At 30.3% G+C, this 15,403-nt stretch overlaps 1 protein-coding gene across 1 annotated transcript; it reads right to left on the bottom strand.

The window, feature by feature from the left end:
• Positions 1–5,239: 5,239 nt before the first annotated feature.
• On the bottom strand, positions 5,240–7,486 carry LOC134262916 (paired box protein Pax-6-like). The gene is made up of 4 exons (XM_062745236.1): positions 7,424–7,486; positions 7,024–7,125; positions 5,678–5,874; positions 5,240–5,548 (listed from the first exon to the last, which is right to left on the bottom strand). The coding sequence occupies exons 1-4, from the start codon at positions 7,484–7,486 to the stop codon at positions 5,245–5,247; spliced, it is 666 nt and encodes a 221-aa protein (XP_062601220.1). The 3' UTR covers positions 5,240–5,244.
• Between the last annotated feature and the right edge of the window lie 7,917 nt (positions 7,487–15,403).

Below are 15,403 nucleotides of genomic sequence, written 5' to 3'. Positions count from 1 at the left end.
GTACAATAGGCATAAGCCATTCTTGACTTCGATCTAGTCAACACTTCTCTTGACAACAAAATTTTTCTTGAACACTCCAAGAACTTTACAAGGCAACTTGATCCACACTTCTTCGTTAGGATAGTGTAAAGTTGTATCAAGAATCGAGGAAGGATTGAACACAAACATTTTCTTCATTCAGATTTTGTAAATTTAATTTTATTGAAATTTATATACACTGTTCAATACAAAATTGGTGGAGGAGGACCGTTCACACCATAAAATATTTGAGAATGCAGTTGAATTTTTGACTGAGAATAACAAAATTCAAGTGTAGGGACACAGAATCAGAGCTGGACAATCAAAAAAAAAATTATGGTTTACGTATATTATACTGATAATTCTTAATAAATATGTTTATGTTTGGATATTATAATACATGTATATTCAGATTTATATGATGTAACAATTACTAGCAATCTAATTGCTCGATCGTGGTTCATCATTTTAAAAATCATACTAAGTTATGTTGCACTAGATCTTCCACATGAACATAAATATTTTTTTCTACACTTGACTAAAATTAGATCAAGAGCTTCCAACAACTGATATGATTTAGCAACCCTCGAACTACAATGTTCACTCGCCTTAATGCTCGGTGAGTACTGCTCTTGGGTTAGCTTAATTTTCATATTGTCCTCAAAACAGCAATTATTGTATGATATTATTAACTTTTTATAAGAAGAAGCATGATACATGTATGATGGATAATATAGGTGAAATGTCTTTGGAATTGTCCTCAAAAATTTATCTTAATAATAGAAGTAATTAAACAAAAATCCGTTTTATAAAAATCCTAAGTCATTAATGAAAATATCCATTAACTTCCATCACATATTAGAACATTATTTCATGAATAAAAAAAACTTGTTATTTATTTTCTGCAAAACAAATCAGAATTAAGCAGTTTGGGTATTTTACGAAATCGAATGTATAACACGTCATTCGAATTGCCATTTTGAGCTAAATAACACATTTTAAATTTAAACGACTAAATTTTCCGATTTTAAAGTGATCATACTAGTGTTCTATTGGAATTTACCTAGTTGTACATTGCTGATTAAAATATTCACAAATCCTTTCTCCTATGTAAACGACATTAAGAAATAATTTCAAAAAAAGGGATATCCTCCATTTTGAATAGCCATTTTGACTTTAAACTTACAGCTGCACCATTATTCAATTGTAGAATAGTGAGATGTAGAGGAAAAATACAGATCTGCATTGTATGGGTATTTGCAAATGTAAAATCCTGAACAAAGGAGAATAAAGACACAATAGACAAATAAATCAGAGAAAATTCGAATTAAGTGAAAAAAACGGCTAAATTTTCTGAGTTAGACTAATAATGTTAGCATTTTATTATATTTTTGTTTATAGTTTTATTACACTCAGTAAGATATTCACTCATTACTTCTCCATTTTTAACGACATTAAGAAAAAAATTAGAAAAATTGGATATCCGCCATTTTGAATCGCCATTTTGACCTCTTTAACGCCATTTTCATGAAGGCCAGCATATTTTTTCGGATTTAGCATACTCGAATTAGGCTAAAAAACTATGCTGGACCAAATAATAATTATTTGCCGTTAGAAGTTATTTCCAGCCTTCTTTTTAAAAATCAGGACCAGACTATTATAGAAAAAAATACTTCTAACGGCAAATAATTATTATTTGGTCCAGCATAGTTTTTTAGGCTAATTCGAGTATGCTAAATCCGAAAAAATATGCTGGCCTTCATGAAAATGGCGTTAAAGAGGTCAAAATGGCGATTCAAAATGGCGGACATCCAATTTTTCTAATTTTCTCTTAATGTCGTTAAAAATGGAGAAGTAATGAGTGATTATCTTAGAGTAATAAAACTATAAAAAATATAATAAAATGCTAACATTATTAGTTTAACTCAGAAAATGTAGTCGTTTTTACACTTAATTCGAATTTTCTCTGATTTATTTGTCTATTGTTTCTTTATTCTTCTTTGTTCAGGATTTTACATTTGCAAATACCCATACACTGCAGATTTGTATTCTTCTTCTACATCTCACTATTCTACAATTGAATAATGGTGCAGCTGTAAGTTTAAAGTCAAAATGGCGATTCAAAATGGCGGATATTCCTTTTTTCAAATTATTTTTCTGAATGTCTTTTACATAGGAGAAATGATTTGTGAATATCTTACTGAGCGAGTACAATTAACTAATGTGAAATTCCAATAGAACACTATTATGAACACTTTAAAATAGAAAATTTAGTCGTTTAAATTTAAATGTGTTAATTAGCTCAAAACTCAAAATGACGTCATATTCACTCGAATTTCGAATTCTCGAAAATACTCAATCTGCTTAATTTTGAAAATAATTTACAGTTTGTTTTTTTATATATACATGTAATTATAGTATATTGATTATTCCATTAAATATGAACAAACAAAAAATATCAGAAAAGATTTATGTTTTTCTGGAAATAGATAAAACAAACTCGACTTAAGAGTTTCCAAATTTTCTCCCTCGTATTTGACCGTGTTTCAAAGCCTTTGAGTCTTTGAAAAAGAGTAAGCTCACAGGGGGCCACCAGAGAAACCAAAATCCTCAAAAAACCGATTATTTAAACTGATAGTCCGCCGAAACATGGCTGAAAAATGGCCGACTCGGCGTTAAACAATATACAATCAATCAACACACAAGGAAAAATGTATTTATGTTCAAATGTTAAAAGTCTTTTTTGTTTTCAATAACCTTATGCAAAATGAAGAAGAGGTACTGTGAGCAATTAGCTCACTAAATTATACCCCCGTCACCCATATGAATACCTATGAATACACAGTGTCCATGTTTTGCTATGTGAAACCCAAAATATGTGTTGGATCAAAAAGTAAAAGAGGAGGCACAATGGCAATATGTAATAAAGGTTCTGTGAAAGTTTATCAAATTTCATTCAGTAGTATGAGACGAGTTGCGGATAAGAGACGGGTACCCCAAAGCGTAAAAGACGGACGGACATACCGACTACCCTATACCCTCCCGCTTTTCAAAAAAGGGGTTATAAAAAAATCTCTGATATTCAAGACTTGTAGCTCTTTATTTCGTGACCGCATATAGATTTGTTTTCTTTTTGGGTAGAAAGGTCATTCTATTTGCAAGAAAATTCCCAAACTTCATCATCTGAAATCACATTGTATGCATATTTTGGTGAGAAAAAATGTAAAATTATGCAATTTAATAGCGCCTGAAGATTTCTTGTGATTCCTATCACTTACAAGCTTTCGTACAATAGGCATAAGCCATTCTTGACTTCGATCTAGTCAACACTTCTCTTGACAACAAAATTTTTCTTGAACACTCCAAGAACTTTACAAGGCAACTTGATCCACACTTCTTCGTTAGGATAGTGTAAAGTTGTATCAAGAATCGAGGAAGGATTGAACACAAACATTTTCTTCATTCAGATTTTGTAAATTTAATTTTTTTGAAATTTATATACACTGTTCAATACAAAATTGGTGGAGGAGGACCGTTCACACCATAAAATATTTGAGAATGCAGTTGAATTTTTGACTGAGAATAACAAAATTCAAGTGTAGGGACACAGAATCAGAGCTGGACAATCAAAAAAAAAATTATGGTTTACGTATATTATACTGATAATTCTTAATAAATATGTTTATGTTTGGATATTATAATACATGTATATTCAGATTTATATGATGTAACAATTACTAGCAATCTAATTGCTCGATCGTGGTTCATCATTTTAAAAATCATACTAAGTTATGTTGCACTAGATCTTCCACATGAACATAAATATTTTTTTCTACACTTGACTAAAATTAGATCAAGAGCTTCCAACAACTGATATGATTTAGCAACCCTCGAACTACAATGTTCACTCGCCTTAATGCTCGGTGAGTACTGCTCTTGGGTTAGCTTAATTTTCATATTGTCCTCAAAACAGCAATTATTGTATGATATTATTAACTTTTTATAAGAAGAAGCATGATACATGTATGATGGATAATATAGGTGAAATGTCTTTGGAATTGTCCTCAAAAATTTATCTTAATAATAGAAGTAATTAAACAAAAATCCGTTTTATAAAAATCCTAAGTCATTAATGAAAATATCCATTAACTTCCATCACATATTTGAACATTATTTCATGAATAAAAAAAACCTGTTATTTATTTTCTGCAAAACAAATCAGAATTAAGCAGTTTGGGTATTTTACGAAATCGAATGTATAACACGTCATTCGAATTGCCATTTTGAGCTAAATAACACATTTTAAATTTAAACGACTAAATTTTCCGATTTTAAAGTGATCATACTAGTGTTCTATTGGAATTTACCTAGTTGTACATTGCTGATTAAAATATTCACAAATCCTTTCTCCTATTTAAACGACATTAAGAAATAATTTCAAAAAAAGGGATATCCTCCATTTTGAATAGCCATTTTGACTTTAAACTTACAGCTGCACCATTATTCAATTGTAGAATAGTGAGATGTAGAGGAAAAATACAGATCTGCATTGTATGGGTATTTGCAAATGTAAAATCCTGAACAAAGGAGAATAAAGACACAATAGACAAATAAATCAGAGAAAATTCGAATTAAGTGAAAAAAACGGCTAAATTTTCTGAGTTAGACTAATAATGTTAGCATTTTATTATATTTTTGTTTATAGTTTTATTACACTCAGTAAGATATTCACTCATTACTTCTCCATTTTTAACGACATTAAGAAAAAAATTAGAAAAATTGGATATCCGCCATTTTGAATCGCCATTTTGACCTCTTTAACGCCATTTTCATGAAGGCCAGCATATTTTTTCGGATTTAGCATACTCGAATTAGGCTAAAAAACTATGCTGGACCAAATAATAATTATTTGCCGTTAGAAGTTATTTCCAGCCTTCTTTTTAAAAATCAGGACCAGACTATAATATATAAAATTTGTTTGAATCCATTAATTAATGCAGTGAGCAGAGTATGAAGTTTTCTTAACACTATTTGCCCTTTGAAATTCCTTAATTTTTAAGTACATATAATAAATAACACTGGTCAAAACAAAAATACTAGAAAAATAATTATTTATTCAATATTTAAATAGCACAATAAAAAAAAACGAAAATGTACAGAAAATTAAATGTTCAAGCAATTTAACAGGGTCGCTTTACTATTTTATATATTGTCTCTATATACGCGTCACTGGAGCGTCATCAGCTGATACCCCGGCGTGTAGGGCACGTGCATAGGATTAACACGCAGCATGGGTTGCTGAGGATTATAGTGTCGGAAGTAGGGTTGTTGGTAATCTGCAAGGTATTGTGGGTAAAATGCCGGATATGTTGAGGTATACTCTGGAATCCTGGGACGATGAGCTAACGGGTATGGTGGTGATGACGTCATCGAGGCAGTTGGAGGACTAGGTGATGAGGAAACTCCAGATGAAAAAGATGAATTACTGTCGTCAGGCAGATTCGGCCTCATATTCGGCAAATAATGGATGCTGTAAAAAGAAATTGCTCTATATATTTAAATTTGGGCACATACATATAAAACATTGCTCTGACTTATGGAAATGTTTTGCTTTTGATACGCATGGTATAATTATTTATAAGATATATCTTTTGCTTACTTTTTGGATGGTAAACACTCAGGTTGCAGTCTGCTCTCCTTACTGAATTCTACTGGACCACACGAGATGACGTGGGAACTCCTGTCTGTTGTCGGGGTTTGGTCCGGTGTCCCCGTATAAAACTGCTTCCGCATCCAGTTCATCTGAACGCTCTTTGATTCTCGCTTGAATTTAGCCCGCCTATTTTGGAACCATATCTGTAAAATTATAATTAGAATCTGTTATGCATTATTAAAGTCTTCAATTCAAACTCGAGCTCGCCAAATTTTTCTTCATAAGAAGAGAGAAACCATTCAAAATTCGTGTTGTTTTCTTTTTTTTTTTCAATATTAAGTATTTATCAAGAAAGTATATTTTAACTCAGTTTAGATTAAAAAGTACAGTACTATTATACGATTTTGTTTGTTTTCCAAAGCTAATTCGTGTATACTTGAAAGATATAAATTTGTTTTTGTTATAATATTTTGATTGTTTTAATCAAGCTCCCCTCTGGAATATTGAGCTTTATTACCTAATCAAATGAATTTTGTTGTTTTATTAGCGATTTAATATTTTCATCTATTCTGTATGTGTTTTCAGTTTTTCCTCTCTTTTCATACTGATCTATTGACCGGTCAATAGAAAACGCGTTCTACTGACCGGTCAATAGAACACATGTTCTATTGACCGGTCAATAGACTGTAACGTAATCCGGGAAAAAACGATCCGGGTTTCGAATTTAGTTGTTTGTAACATTGCACAGACTTGGTAAACGATCATCTTATTTAATCTTTCGACTTTGGTTTTAAAAATTGTGTGATTTCAATGGTTGGATATTTTTTATTGAGAGTTACTTTAATTAATACACTGTGGGACGTAGAGACTAGACCTTCGGGTGAGACCTTTAAATCAAGGTCCCGTGTCGCAGTAGGTGCACTGCTAGCATGAAAAAGGTCCCTCTCCACCGGCAAGTGGTGGCATCTCCATAAGAGTGAAAACATTTTCGAGAGGAATGTAAACAATAGTCTATACAATCAATCTTTAGTTTATTATTAATATTACAGATGCACCATATCTAGGTATAAATTAACAATATATACGGTATGGAAACCTTCAGTACTGAATATACAACTGTAAAAATGTACTTATTACGGAAAATAAAATTAGGTAATAAAACAATTATTTAATGCCTGAGCAGTCAATAGACCAGAAATTTTTTCCCTCGGTGCAGGGAACAGCTCAGTGTGTTCTATTGCCCTCGGCCGCTGGCCTCGGGCAATAGAACACACTAAGCTGTTCTCTGTACCTCGGGAAAAATATTCTGGTCTATTGACTGCTCAGGCATTAAATAATTGTATAATACATACCGCCACTCTTTCAGCGGACACGCCCACTTTCTCTGCCAGCTGTTCAATGCTCTCAGAATCCGGGTACTGGTGTGTCAGGAACGACTCCTCCATCGCCTCAATCTGAAGAAAAAAGTGTAATGACGCCATTAATTTCTTATAGAGATGAAATTTAGTTATAACTATACATAAATATTGAAACTTATGATGTTTTACAAATATAGATAATACACATACACTATATGTGTACTTTTAATTTCATATTCAAATTTTTCTACGAAGTATCAATTTTATTTAATGAGATCAGATATTCTATCTTTTACTATGGTTTTTCAGTCCTTGATTATTAATTTTATTTTATGATTTAATAAAATGTTTTTTTTTTATTTCACAATTAAATGATTTTTACTTAATTCCATACCTGATCTGGTCGGTACTTGATTCGGGATCGTGTAGGAACTTTCTTAGCTTCGGAGACACCCATTTTGTTCTTTACAGCAACCTAAATTAAAAAAAAAAAGGTTACAGAAATATGCAGGCTTTTTTGGAAACTTTGCCACTTCTTCTGTGGATGAAATATCCTTTATAGCTTACAGAAAAAGGATTTTAATTATTTTTTTTTCTTATCTATATTAACTGATTTGAAGTTAAGAGAAGTAATGTCAAATAAAGCAGATAAAGCTTAGGGTTCAACTTTAAGAATTGAATTTAAAAAAATAAAAATTATGATATTTATTTAATAATACCTGAATTCTGGTAAAAACCTGTCCAAATATACAATGAAAGCTTGGTACAACTATATTTTTCCAATATTCTGAATTTAAAAATATATTTCTCTCTTTTTATAGTATGCTAAGTATATAAATTACCTTTGATCTCCCGCTGGGTTTAAGTGAGGATCCTGTAAGTGAATTTTGTGAGAGAAAAACTAGATAGGTAATTAACAATTTAATTAGTATAATTACTGCTGTACGTTATATGAGAGGGAGATATTCACCGGCGGGGCGTCTGATCTTACCAATACACGTGTAAGGTGTTGTTCTAAGTCCACGCGCGACAGGAGGCGATTTTAATTACAGATAATTATTAATTTAGAATGAAGATAATTGGAGGTGATAATTGTTTGATTAATTCAATTTAACATGTGTCACAAAAAATAGCTACATGTAGAAAGAATATTATGAATTATTCTAATCCAATATATCAAATTAAAAAAAATTGAACGTTGATCAGAATTAATGAAAAAACATTTAATTTCATATTAAGTATCAATGACAAAATAATATTTCAATCATTGTTGAATTCATGCTGTTTCCTTAAAACCTTTCTATGCGTATTTATAATTATATATTTTGTGTCATGTAAGTATTGACACAGTATGCACGTGTAATATGCAAGTATAATTTTTTTGTAATTAGATAAAAAATACATGATGTACGTATACTGTAATGAAAATAAATAACTTGTATCTTAAAAAAGAAAAAAAGTCAAACATATGCACATAGAATAAAGAATAACTTTTATCTATTGTTCTTTTTAAGCCTTTTTTTCAGTAAATTATAACTCTATCAAGAATTTATTTTAAAAGCCGATCGCCATTTTCTTTAAAAATGTGACCCCTTCCTTTATTCTGCTTAAGAATGAAGACTATATTCTCCAAATACACATCCCATATTGAATCAATGTTCGTGATAATTATAAGCTGGTTAATTTTTATCAATGAGCGATCAAAGCGAGTGAGTAAGTCTGATACAAAGAAAATATGTAGGTAGTTCCCACGTCAATGGCGCGCCTGGGGACATGGTCATCAATTCTGATGGATCATCAGTGCAGGAAACAAATCAACTTGTTTTTTATCCCCTATAGATAGTGTAAATCTGTTTCCTTTATTATTAGTTTTGTTTTCACATGTGCATTTAGTGGATATTGGATTTCGTTTTAACGTTGTGTATTCTTGTTTTTTTTGGATTAATATGGGGACTTGTGCGAAATTTGAAAACGACACTGGTAAGTCTTTAACAGGGACGTAAATGTAGTATCTTTTTTGAAAAAAAGGGGGGATTCAACTATAACCATAAAAAATGGCAAGCTTTAGCAATTTTTAAAGGTTGGGAAAAGATTCAAATTGTCAGAAAAAAGACGGGTTGTCAAAACTGGAAAATCCTATTTTGTGTCGGGAGATGGTGGGAGGGGGGAGAATCCCTTCTTTCAGTTCCAAATTGTATTCATACAACTTAGTTTACATAATACCGCATATTACAGGTTATAAAAATATTAGAAAATGTTGAAGTTTACACTGTATATGCATACTAATTGAATATCAAGAGACACAATTTTAAAATATTTCACTTTAGTGTAATGAAATACACACGAAATTACTTTTTAATTTAGACTTTATGTATCTGTACCTTTACGAGAAGCATACAATGAAAAGTATCTACATGATTATCAAACCTTGTAATACATGTATTTGAAATCACAGGCACTTGTTTCTGTAATAAATGTTCGATCCACAGTATAGTGTTATTATTATACCATGGGTAAAAAAATTATTACAGAAACAAGTGCCTGTGTTTGAAATATATATATTTACATCCACTGAATATTTTCTTCTTTATTTCTTAAGAAAACCCATTGCGTTCATCACTGCATGAGCTACATTAAGCATATCACCTGTACAGATTTCTTGATCAGTGGCCGTTCCATCAATAGTCTGGTCCGATTTATAGAAAAAAATACTTCTAACGGCAAATAATTATTATTTGGTCCAGCATAGTTTTTTAGGCTAATTCGAGTATGCTAAATCCGAAAAAATATGCTGGCCTTCATGAAAATGGCGTTAAAGAGGTCAAAATGGCGATTCAAAATGGCGGACATCCAATTTTTCTAATTTTCTCTTAATGTCGTTAAAAATGGAGAAGTAATGAGTGATTATCTTAGAGTAATAAAACTATAAAAAATATAATAAAATGCTAACATTATTAGTTTAACTCAGAAAATGTAGTCGTTTTTACACTTAATTCGAATTTTCTCTGATTTATTTGTCTATTGTTTCTTTATTCTTCTTTGTTCAGGATTTTACATTTGCAAATACCCATACACTGCAGATTTGTATTCTTCTTCTACATCTCACTATTCTACAATTGAATAATGGTGCAGCTGTAAGTTTAAAGTCAAAATGGCGATTCAAAATGGCGGATATTCCTTTTTTCAAATTATTTTTCTGAATGTCTTTTACATAGGAGAAATGATTTGTGAATATCTTACTGAGCGAGTACAATTAACTAATGTGAAATTCCAATAGAACACTATTATGAACACTTTAAAATAGAAAATTTAGTCGTTTAAATTTAAATGTGTTAATTAGCTCAAAACTCAAAATGACGTCATATTCACTCGAATTTCGAATTCTCGAAAATACTCAATCTGCTTAATTTTGAAAATAATTTACAGTTTGTTTTTTTATATATACATGTAATTATAGTATATTGATTATTCCATTAAATATGAACAAACAAAAAATATCAGAAAAGATTTATGTTTTTCTGGAAATAGATAAAACAAACTCGACTTAAGAGTTTCCAAATTTTCTCCTTCGTATTTGACCGTGTTTCAAAGCCTTTGAGTCTTTGAAAAAGAGTAAGCTCACAGGGGGCCACCAGAGAAACCAAAATCCTCAAAAAACCGATTATTTAAACTGATAGTCCGCCGAAACATGGCTGAAAAATGGCCGACTCGGCGTTAAACAATATACAATCAATCAACACACAAGGAAAAATGTATTTATGTTCAAATGTTAAAAGTCTTTTTTGTTTTCAATAACCTTATGCAAAATGAAGAAGAGGTACTGTGAGCAATTAGCTCACTAAATTATACCCCCGTCACCCATATGAATACCTATGAATACACAGTGTCCATGTTTTGCTATGTGAAACCCAAAATATGTGTTGGATCAAAAAGTAAAAGAGGAGGCACAATGGCAATATGTAATAAAGGTTCTGTGAAAGTTTATCAAATTTCATTCAGTAGTATGAGACGAGTTGCGGATAAGAGACGGGTACCCCAAAGCGTAAAAGACGGACGGACATACCGACTACCCTATACCCTCCCGCTTTTCAAAAAAGGGGTTATAAAAAAATCTCTGATATTCAAGACTTGTAGCTCTTTATTTCGTGACCGCATATAGATTTGTTTTCTTTTTGGGTAGAAAGGTCATTCTATTTGCAAGAAAATTCCCAAACTTCATCATCTGAAATCACATTGTATGCATATTTTGGTGAGAAAAAATGTAAAATTATGCAATTTAATAGCGCCTGAAGATTTCTTGTGATTCCTATCACTTACAAGCTTTCGTACAATAGGCATAAGCCATTCTTATGGGGCGCCGTTTTAATATTTTTAATGTATTTTCTGATATCAAAAAACCATTTTGTGATATCAGAAATTCGAATTTTTGATATCAAAAAATCATTATCTGATATCAGAAAATATTTTTTTTGATATCAGAAAATAAACAAGATTTTTTGATATCAAAAATTCGAATTTTTGATATCAGAAAATCATTTTTTGATATCAAGAAATCGAATTTCTGATATCAAGAAATCATTTTCTGATATCAAAAAATCTTCGGGATTTAATGATATCAAAAAATATAATTTTTGATATCAAAAATTCGATTTCTTGATATCAAATAATACAAGTCATTTTCTGATATCAAAAATTTGAATTTCTGATATCAAGAAATCATTTTCTGATATCAAAAAATCGATTTTCTGATATCAGAAAATGATTTTTGATATCAGAAATTCAAATTGATTTCTTGATATCACAAAATATATTTTTTGATATCAGAAAATAAAATAAAATGACGAAGAATCTTCACATAAATAATGAATACTCCCTTGATCTGTAGAAAATGCCGAACTTCAGTGCCAGATTTACTTTCTACTAAAATTTGTTAATTTAAATCAGATTTTTAATAATATTTTTTAATGGAAGAATTTAATAATGTGTTTTGATATTTTTGGTCATATTTATTTGCATAGAATTCAAATATATTACTTTTTAGTTTTTAGGATAAATCTGAGTAAATAATCCATGTTCTTTGTAAAAATTATTATTGTTTTGGGATCGGGTTCGGGCTACAGTAAATGTTTAGAAAACGTTGTGTATTCGTTAACCACGTGTTCAGACATTTTTAAAAAGTGTAAAACAGAAAGAAATCGTTGTTTATCGGCCATAATCTAGGTGTGCTGTAGCTCGGGCTTAGGCTGAGAATTTCTCTGTTACCCCTATCAACAGCAGCCATTAGCTTTACCAATTGCATATTTGTCAATGTGTAAAGTGATGTAACATCACAGCTGACCAGCAAGTACTCGTTGTGTGGTCTTCAAGGTGAAGTCGGAGTTATCTATAAAGTTGGTGCTTACGTTTTGTGTGTGCACAATAAATGCTTAAAATATAGTCAAAAGTGCAAAAGAATGACGGCATCCTTATAACAAGACAGGTCCTAAAGTTATGAGAAGCATGTACAAAAGACGACGGCGTCCCAACATATCCAAACATGCCCAAAACTTGTTAGAACCCAACAATGTTCGCAGCAATTTGTGTGGCGGGAAGCTGAAAGTTCATAACGGGGATCATTCATTAAATCGATCGTAATTTTACTTAGTACTTATTTTCTGATATCAAAAAATCGATTTTGTGATATCAGAAAATACTAATCATTTTTTGATATCAAAAAATCATTTTCTGATATCAAAAATTCGAATTCTTTATATCAAAAAATGATTTTCTGATATCAGAAATTCGATTTTTTGATATCAAAAAATTCTGTTTATTTTCTGATATCAAAAAATCTATTTTTTGATATCAGAAAATGTATTTCTTGATATCAAAAATTCTTCATTCTTTTTTGATATCAGAAAATGATTTTATGATATCAAAAATTCGATTTTTTGATATCAGAAAATGATTTTTTGATATAAAAAAATCGAATTTTTGATATCAGAAAATAAACAAGATTTTTTGATATCAAAAAATCGAATTTCTGATATCAGAAAATGATTTTTTGATATCAAGAATTCGAATTTTTGATATCAGAAAATCATTTTCTGATATCAAAAAATCTATTTTTTGATGTCAAGAATTATTTTTTGATATCAAAAAATATTTTTTGATATCAAGAATTTGAATTATTGATATCAATAATTTCTTTTTTGATATCAGAAAATACCTTAAAAATATTAAAACGGCGCCTCATACATTCTTGACTTCGATCTAGTCAACACTTCTCTTGACAACAAAATTTTTCTTGAACACTCCAAGAACTTTACAAGGCAACTTGATCCACACTTCTTCGTTAGGATAGTGTAAAGTTGTATCAAGAATCGAGGAAGGATTGAACACAAACATTTTCTTCATTCAGATTTTGTAAATTTAATTTTTTTGAAATTTATATACACTGTTCAATACAAAATTGGTGGAGGAGGACCGTTCACACCATAAAATATTTGAGAATGCAGTTGAATTTTTGACTGAGAATAACAAAATTCAAGTGTAGGGACACAGAATCAGAGCTGGACAATCAAAAAAAAAATTATGGTTTACGTATATTATACTGATAATTCTTAATAAATATGTTTATGTTTGGATATTATAATACATGTATATTCAGATTTATATGATGTAACAATTACTAGCAATCTAATTGCTCGATCGTGGTTCATCATTTTAAAAATCATACTAAGTTATGTTGCACTAGATCTTCCACATGAACATAAATATTTTTTTCTACACTTGACTAAAATTAGATCAAGAGCTTCCAACAACTGATATGATTTAGCAACCCTCGAACTACAATGTTCACTCGCCTTAATGCTCGGTGAGTACTGCTCTTGGGTTAGCTTAATTTTCATATTGTCCTCAAAACAGCAATTATTGTATGATATTATTAACTTTTTATAAGAAGAAGCATGATACATGTATGATGGATAATATAGGTGAAATGTCTTTGGAATTGTCCTCAAAAATTTATCTTAATAATAGAAGTAATTAAACAAAAATCCGTTTTATAAAAATCCTAAGTCATTAATGAAAATATCCATTAACTTCCATCACATATTAGAACATTATTTCATGAATAAAAAAACTTGTTATTTATTTTCTGCAAAACAAATCAGAATTCAGCAGTTTGGGTATTTTACTAAATCGAGTGTATAACACGTCGTTCGAATTGCCATTTTGAGCTAAATAACACATTTTAAATTTAAACGACTAAATTTTCCGATTTTAAAGTGATCATACTAGTGTTCTATTGGAATTTACCTAGTTGTACATTGCTGATTAAAATATTCACAAATCCTTTCTCCTATGTAAACGACATTAAGAAATAATTTCAAAAAAAGGGATATCCTCCATTTTGAATAGCCATTTTGACTTTAAACTTACAGCTGCACCATTATTCAATTGTAGAATAGTGAGATGTAGAGGAAAAATACAGATCTGCATTGTATGGGTATTTGCAAATGTAAAATCCTGAACAAAGGAGAATAAAGACACAATAGACAAATAAATCAGAGAAAATTCGAATTAAGTGAAAAAAACGGCTAAATTTTCTGAGTTAGACTAATAATGTTAGCATTTTATTATATTTTTGTTTATAGTTTTATTACACTCAGTAAGATATTCACTCATTACTTCTCCATTTTTAACGACATTAAGAAAAAAATTAGAAAAATTGGATATCCGCCATTTTGAATCGCCATTTTGACCTCTTTAACGCCATTTTCATGAAGGCCAGCATATTTTATCGGATTTAGCATACTCGAATTAGGCTAAAAAACTATGCTGGACCAAATAATAATTATTTGCCGTTAGAAGTTATTTCCAGCCTTCTTTTTAAAAATCAGGACCAGACTACAATGAAACGTACAAAGACGTTCGCATCATTAACACAATAATTAATATTTTTATTCCTACTTAAAATGATAATTTAAACAGATATAAATATAAACAATAAAATGTAATAACAAACAAAGAAAGCATTTTATTGTTTAAATAAACTGTATTTTGAAAAATTACAGGATGAACATGTTGCATTGATATTAAATAGAAATCTTTATGTAACATTATAATCATAAGCTCTACAACTGTATACTTAAAAGTAACAGGCAATATAATTGTAACTTTAGGGTACAACCCCCTCAACCCCCCCCCCCCTCAATGCATATCGATTAAAGATATGTAGTATAAATTCCGAGCGTAGTTAGTAAGGGATTATTTTGAAAGAGTGGAGGTACATGTATCAATTGAAAAATCAAAATACATTGTATCTTACTAAGGTCTTACTAGATATATAAAGGCAATCCAGACATTACATGTATATGCAGAATATATCCAC

This window comes from Saccostrea cucullata, unplaced genomic scaffold (assembly GCF_032062105.1).
Source record: "Saccostrea cucullata isolate Sc308-1 unplaced genomic scaffold, CSIRO_AGI_Scuc_v1 ctg11476, whole genome shotgun sequence".
Lineage (NCBI taxonomy): Eukaryota > Metazoa > Mollusca > Bivalvia > Ostreida > Ostreidae > Saccostrea > Saccostrea cuccullata.
This window is presented reverse-complemented; position numbering and strand designations above follow the sequence as displayed.

Bases quoted from the DNA above. Each gene is read 5' to 3' on its own strand.
- LOC134262916 (XM_062745236.1), bottom strand. From the start codon at position 7,486: ATGGGTGTCTCCGAAGCTAAGAAAGTTCCTACACGATCCCGAATCAAG. The intron at 7,126-7,423 runs GTATGGAATTAA...TTTTTTCTTCAG, and splicing joins TCAAGTACCGACCAGATCAG to ATTGAGGCGATGGAGGAGTC. The intron at 5,875-7,023 runs GTATGTATTATA...ATAATTTTACAG, and splicing joins TGTCCGCTGAAAGAGTGGCG to ATATGGTTCCAAAATAGGCG.